The sequence below is a fragment of the Penaeus japonicus genome, unplaced genomic scaffold (genome assembly GCF_977035675.1).
Source record: "Penaeus japonicus unplaced genomic scaffold, GWHDUDI00000001_assembly GWHDUDI00000012, whole genome shotgun sequence".
In the NCBI taxonomy this organism is placed as follows: domain Eukaryota; kingdom Metazoa; phylum Arthropoda; class Malacostraca; order Decapoda; family Penaeidae; genus Penaeus; species Penaeus japonicus.
Window position 1 is genome coordinate 12,387,368 of NW_028234414.1, and position 7,036 is coordinate 12,394,403.

Below are 7,036 nucleotides of genomic sequence, written 5' to 3' on the forward strand. Positions count from 1 at the left end.
CGAAGATATTCGTTTTATATATTTATTTATTTATTTAATTATTTATTTTTTACACACACACACACACACACACACACACACACACACACACACACACACACACACACACACACACACACACACACACACATACACACACACACACACATATACACATGTATATATTTGACTCATCAGTCACATAACGCTTTCCTCATCTCATACTAGCAGCTGTCTATCTCTCCCCCTTTCCCTTTGCCTCTTTATCAGCTGTTGTCTTCTCATCTCCGCCTTATCGTAACGACTCTGAAACTGATATCGGCAAAGTAACGTCGTAGACAAACACTCCCCTTGGCGATTGTTAAAGTAAAGGTTCCATTGCTCACAGTATAGTCACGGTTTCTCATTTAGTCTCCGGGAAAAAAGAGTCTTACTCGTTCTTCCGGGCTTCTTTCTCAAGTCAACCCGGTAATGATATTGAATCGAAGATCGGACGTGTCGTAACATCCTCTTGGCTTTTTTCTCTCTCTTTCCTTGTTTTTTGTTTGTTTTTCCTGTTCCATTTCGTATATTTAAAAATATTCGGCTACCTCCTTGTATATTTTTACTTTCCTCGTTTTCTTTGTATATTAGTTATTTCCTTTTCGCCCCTTTTTTCCCCGGCCGTTTTGATGGACGTTCCAATACCAACTACCTGGCGACGACGGCGAGGGAAAAGGCGGTGCTCACTCTGGCGTGTTGTGGCCGCTTCGCTTGCTTTCCAATTTTCTCTCTCCTCGAGCGGGTCTCCGGTCTTTCTGCCTTTTTGGGGGGTGTCCCTAATACCTGCCTCTATCCTTCTCTGCATTTTCAGTTCTTGACTCCCTCCCCCCCCTTCTCTCTCTCTCTCTCTCTCTCTCTCTCTCTCTCTCTCTCTCTCTCTCTCTCTCTCTCTCTCTCTCTCTCTCTCTCTCTCTCTCTCTCTCTCTCTCTCTCTCTCTCTCCTCTCTCCTCTCTCTCCTCTCTCCTCTCTCCTCTCTCTCTCTCCTCTCCTCTCCTCTCCTCTCCTCTCCCTCTCCTCTCCTCTCCTCTCCTCTCCTCTCCTCTCCTCTCTCTCTCCTCTCCTCTCTCTCTCCTCTCTCTCTCTCTCTCTCTCTCTCTCTCTCTCCTCTCTCTCTCTCTCTCTCTCTCTCTCTCTCTCTCTCCTCTCTCTCTCCCTCTCTCTCTCTCTCTCTCTCTCTCTCTCTCTCTCTCTCTCTCTCTCTCTTCTCTCTCTCTCTCTCTTTCCTCTCTCTCTCCTCTCTCTTTCCTCTCTCTCTCCTCTCTCTCTCTCTCCGCTCCTCTCTCTCTCTCTCTCTCTCTCTCTCTCTCTCTCTCCCCCCCGCTCTCTCCCTCTCCCCCTCTCTCTCTCTCTCTCTCTCTCTCTCCCTCTCTCTCTCTCTCTCTCTCTCTCTCTCTCTCTCTCTCTCTCTCTCTCTCTCTCTCTCTCTCTCTCTCTCTCTCTCTCTCTCTGTATCGCCCTCTCTCCCTCTCTACCTCCTCCCCTTCCTTCTCCTCCTCCTCCCTCTCTCATCATCCCTCTCATCACCCCTCTCCCCTGCCCTCGCCCCACTCCCTACCTCCCTTCCTTTCCCTCTTCCTCTCCCTTTCCCTTTCCCTCTCCCTCTCCCTTCTCCCCCTTCCCTTTCCCCCTTCCCTTCCCAACCTCGTAGTAAATCCTTCGGTTTTATTCAAAATTTGTCTCGATCCTCTTCTCGACCTCGGATGTAGATGCCACCCTCATCCCCCACCCCCCACTCCCCACTCCCTCCCCTTCCGCCACCTCGCACCAGAGACGGCCATACATAATTCAAAAATCAAAAATAGTGAGAGAGAGATTGAGAGATAGAGAGGAAAAGCGAAAAGAAGGAATCCTCAGATCCCGCAACCTTCGCCATCCAAACCGAAGTCACAAAAGTCTCCTCGGTTCTGAACGTCAAGCCTCCAGCCACTCAAAAGCTGGTCCTCTTTGGTGGATATTTGAGTGGAGAGTGGAATGTGGAACGTGGAGTGTGAAAAGTGGATTGTGGAGTGTGGCCATCCTTTGGCATTACCTCCCTTTGTCCAGAGTCCCCAACTGCGGTGCCCTTTGTTGGCTCTTTGCTTGTCCTTTTGACTGGCGTGCCGCTGACGAAGAGATAGGAAGCGAGGCGTGACCTGCTGGCGCTTCTGCTCTCGCCAGTGTCGCTCTCGCCTCGCTTGTCATGTGTACATGGATTTATATATTTTTAGGCATGCTTCTCATTCGTTTTTCCTTCTGCCTTAGAGGGAAAAGAGAGAAAATAGGGTTCGACCGAACATATCCCTGTATGGCGAGTAATGCCGAACATTTGTTCTCTTGTCTGTTCCTTTTCGTGTTTGCCACCTTGCCGGTAAAGTTTCGTACTCAAAAAATCCATTTAAAGGTCTCTCCTGGACTCCGGTATATGTACCCACCCCCAACTCCCCCCTACAATGTCCACGAAGAAAGAAGAGTTATAGCCTGTTGGCCTTACCTGCCTTGTCTCTAAAGGTAACTATGGCACCGGAAGAGGGCCTCGCGTGACCCCCCGAGGACACGTTTTCCTTCGTGGTGGAAGGGGCCTTTCCTTGGGGAGTGGCGCGGGTCAGCGTTAGGTTGGTGTTAGGGTTAGTGCTGCAGGCGTTTGATTGTGGTTATAAGGTTGATGCTTGGAATGTATATAGTTCTTGTTTGCTTTAGATAGGACGTTCTGGTGGATCCTTTTTATCCATATATGTTTCAAATAAATTCTTCAAACATAATGTGATTCGCGAACGTCAGGAAAAGCACAGAAGTGCGCTGTTACTCTGCAGGGGGATAACAGGGTCGTTTGGGAAATATACTCTATACTTTCAGAGTGGGATGGAGCATGGGGGGGGGGGGGAGCAAGGGCTCGGAAGAATGCGTTCGATATAACATCTCTTTCAATTATCAGTGTTCATAGACGTGTAACCATGGCAACTGTAGGAAGGAGTGATCAGTGATGTCTGGCCATTCTCTCCTTTACCTCTCTTGTTATTACCTACTAATTTATTATTATGAATTATCAATAGCTTCAGTTTTAAGGTAATTATTGGGTGCTGATTAGTTTTGCATTAAATAGTTTTTTTTTCCAATATTAAGAGTAATGAGATTTTTGTCTGTAATGATTACGCATACCGGAAAAAGATTTGACCTTTTTACGACTGCTAAATTCAGGAATGTTAATTTTATATATCGTTAGAACGTCCCGGTAGTATTACATTAATGTTATGGATATTGTAGGATTAATATGCAAATTTGCTGTTAGATATTTCCTCATTACAGCCCTTTTTCTTAATTTTATGGTCAGAATGTTGGACATAACTTTCCCTCAAGCACCACTTCATGATCTCCTACGGACCTTCATGAAGGCTTGGGTCAAGGTTTCTCTCTCATCTCCCCACCCCCCTCTCTCTCTCTCTCTTTCTCCTTTTCTCCGTTTCTCTCTCTCCCCTTCTCTCCCTCCCGTTCTCCTCTCCCTCCCTCTCTTCCTATCCTCTCTCTCTCTCTCTCTCTCTCTCTCTCTCTCTCTCTCTCTCTCTCTCTCTCTCTCTCTCTCTCTCTCTCTCTCTCTCTCTCTCTCTCTCTCTCTCTCACTCTGACTCTCACTCAATTTGTCACTCTCGCCCTTTTCCTAATACTCTCGTAAGGCAGTCACACGTTCGGTGACGTCGTTCCAAGCGTAATATTCGGGGTCATCTCGGCCTGGGAGAGTTATGGCGAATGTCTTTTTATAGGGCGATGGTGATGACCACGCCCTCTGCTGCAGCTCGGCTCGTGACACCATATCCATCAGCTGATCCGAGTATACGTGTCACCATAGCCATCAACTGATCTAGACAGATGTGTCGCCGATGGGAGAGATAAGTGGTAGAGGTGGTAAAGGCGCGAGGATAGGGAGAAGGTAGTGGAGAAGGAAGTGGAGGAAGAGAATAAGGAGGCGTAAGAAGGGAGAGACAGAAAGAGGAGGGTGGTGAAGGAGGAGGAAGAATATGGGATATGAAAGCGAATTTTGACTATTGTCACCACAGGTAGATATGTTTTGTTATCATTGCAATAAGCAATTTGCAACTTTTTACTTCGTTTAGTATAATTTTCCTCTTTTTTTGCTTTACCATTTATGCCATTTTTTTTTCTTTACAGGTGAGTGATCGCAATTACACAAAGTGCGCGGCATGTCACAACAGGTAAAGGTAAGGATGGAAGGAATACGAAAGGAAGAGGAGAGAAAGAACAAAGAGATATCAAGTATTAATGCGGGGACCAAAGCTTCAAAAAAACTACCAAAAACTACAGAAAAATATGTATAGTGTAATCAAACGTTTAACAACACTATTGCTGTAACCTTTTGAATGCAGTATTTATATATTTTTCTCAGCTTGTTTTCACTGATAGAACCGTTACCATACCAGAATTAATTAAGGGAAGACTCTCCTTTCCTGTGTCAGAAAATATTATTTATTTATTATAATTATTATCCTTTTTTAGGGGGCAACGTGGAACCAGGTTTTGGGAAGAATGTTCAGTTGATCGTAAACAATGTCAAAGTTTGCGAGAAAATAACAGATGTTCGCATATGAAAGCTTTTGTACTGAAGGGAAATATCGGGATGGAGAGGAATGGGATGAGAGAGAGAGAGAGAGAGAGAGAGAGAGAGAGAGAGAGAGAGAGAGAGAGAGAGAGAGAGAGAGAGAGAGAAAGAGAAAGGTGGATACATGGAAAGAGGAAAGGAAGGTATAGAAGGAAGGGGGTTGGGGAGAAAGATGGGGGGGGGGGAAGGGAGAGAGAGATACAGAGCAAGTAAATAAGAAAGGAAGAGAGAGAGAGAGAGAAGGGGCCTGCCGAGAGATAGAGAAAGCGCTGCGGTAGTCGAGGAGAGAGAGAGAGAAAAAAAAAAATCGAAAGAACGCAGAGTTTTCGAGGAATTGGAACTGGTGTCTCAAGGGTGCCAGGTGGCTTGGCGTGTCGCGTAGCATTGTCTAACACTGACACCACAGGCACCTAACTCTCGTCTTTATGTCCTTGCCCTCGGACTTTGGTCTTAATTTTTTCCCTTTCACTGTCCTGATGAAAATGAGAAATTACCTGTGAAGAAAAACCGTCTCTTTTTTTTCTTCTTTCTTTATCTTCCTCCATCATCATCATCATCTTCCTTTTCTTCTTTGTCTTTTCGTTCTCGATCTCCCCATCCTTCTTCATCTTCATCATCTCCTCCTCCTCCTCCTCCTCCTCCTCCTCCTCCTCCTCCTCCTCCTCCTCCTCCTCCTCCTCCTTCTCCTCTTCGTTCTACTTCGTTTTCTTTTTCCTTTGTCTCGGTTTCTCGCACAAGATAACGTAGGCCACAAATATGCGGATGATCGAGTCATATGTTTATGTTCGTTTATGCGTTTGTTGTCTGCCTCCCCCCCCCCCTCTCTCTCGCTCTTGCTCTCCCTCTCTCCCCCTCCCTCTCCCTCTCCTTCTCCTTCTTCTTCTCCATCTCCCTCTCTCTCCTTATTCCCCTCCCTCTCCCCTCTCCCCCCTCTCCCCTCTCCCCCTTACATCTCCCTTTCCTTCGCCCTCTCCCTATCCCTCCCGCCCTCCTTCCCTCCCTCCCTCCCTCCCTCCCTCCCTCCCTCCCTCCCTCCCTCTTTCACTCCACACTCCCTCCCTCCACACTCCCTCCCTCTTTCACTCCCTCCCTCCCTCCCTCTTTCACTCCACACTCCCTCCCTCCACACTCCCTCCCTCTTTCACTCCCTCCCTCCCTCCACACTCCCTCCCTCTTTCATTCCCTCCCTCCACACTCCCTCCTTCCCCTTCCCCTTCCCCTCTCCATTCCACATTCCTTCTTTTCTATTCCTAACATAGAAGCACAGTTGCCTTGGTGTAGAATGTATGCTTCCAGGTGGGCGTGGTGAATAATAAGGGCGTGGTTTTAGCCAAAGGCATGTGCGGGTTTATGGGGGGAGGGGGGTCGCGAGGTAGCTTGTGGTCGTCAAACAAAGGACGGGTGGACGGGAGAAAGAAAGAAAGAAAGAAAAGAAGGATGAACGAAGAAGGAAGAAGGAAGGAGACCCGGAGAAGTCCCACGGCGGAGGTCGCAGTGCCTAATTAACGCACATTGGCCATAATGGCTCTCGTCTCACGGGCGGCGGGAGGCACTTGGACTCCCGACGGCACGATTTATCGACAGGATGAACGCACAGGTGGTCGCTGGAACTTCGTTACGGGGGTTGTGTGAGTGGTACTAGTGGGGGGGAGGGGGAGTCTCGGAGACCTATTTTATACACTTGGCTTGCTTGCCGGTGTCCGAGGGCGTGTGGGCGTTTCCCAGCTTACACACGCAAACACAGGTTGTGGGCGTGGCCCTCGGGAAGCCCCTCCCCGTTGCATCCTGGTGGCCACAGCTGGCAACAACTTTTTTATTTTTTTATTTTTATTTTTTTTTTAATTGTTCGTTTCTTTCCCGGCGGTAAAGTGGAATAATTCAGATAGGAGTTTGTTCCTGGGGTTCCCTGCAGAATCTACATTGTTGTTTTGGGGTGAAATTTTAAAGAAATTTCTCTCTCTCTCTCTCTCTCTCTCTCTCTCTCTCTCTCTCTCTCTCTCTCTCTCTCTCTCTCTCTCTCTCTCTCTCTCTCTCTCTCTCTCTCTTCTCTCTTTCTTCTCCCCTCTCTCTCTCTCCTCTCCCTCTCTCTTTCCTCTCTCTCTCTCTCTCTCTCTCTCTCTCTCTCTCTCTCTCTATCTATCTCTCTCTTTCTCTCTCTCTCTCACTCTCTCTTTCTCTCTCTCCCTCTCTCGTCTCTTTCTTCTCTCTCCCCTCTCTCTCTTTCGCTCTTACCTCTCTCTTTCGCTCTTACCTCTCTCTCTCTCTCTCTCTCTCTCTCTCTCTCTCTCTCTCTCTCTCTCTCTCTCTCTCTCTCTCTCTCTCTCTCTCTCTCTCTCTCTCTCTCTCTCTCTCTCTCTCTCTCTCTCATGATGATGATAATGATAAGGGCAATAGTAATGATAATAATGATAAAACGAGAAAGAGAG

General features: G+C 47.5%; 1 protein-coding gene across 1 annotated transcript in view; it reads left to right on the forward strand.

Annotated features, from left to right (window-relative positions):
• The window catches only part of LOC122248923 (uncharacterized), a 200,103-nt gene extending 195,450 nt beyond the window's left edge, over positions 1 to 4,653 (forward strand). The window contains exon 5 of the mRNA XM_086542464.1: positions 4,163 to 4,653. Within this exon, the coding sequence (XP_086398590.1) occupies positions 4,163 to 4,166 (4 nt within the window). The 3' untranslated portion in view covers positions 4,167 to 4,653. The remainder of the gene's footprint in view (positions 1 to 4,162) is intronic.
• Positions 4,654 to 7,036: the final 2,383 nt, after the last annotated feature.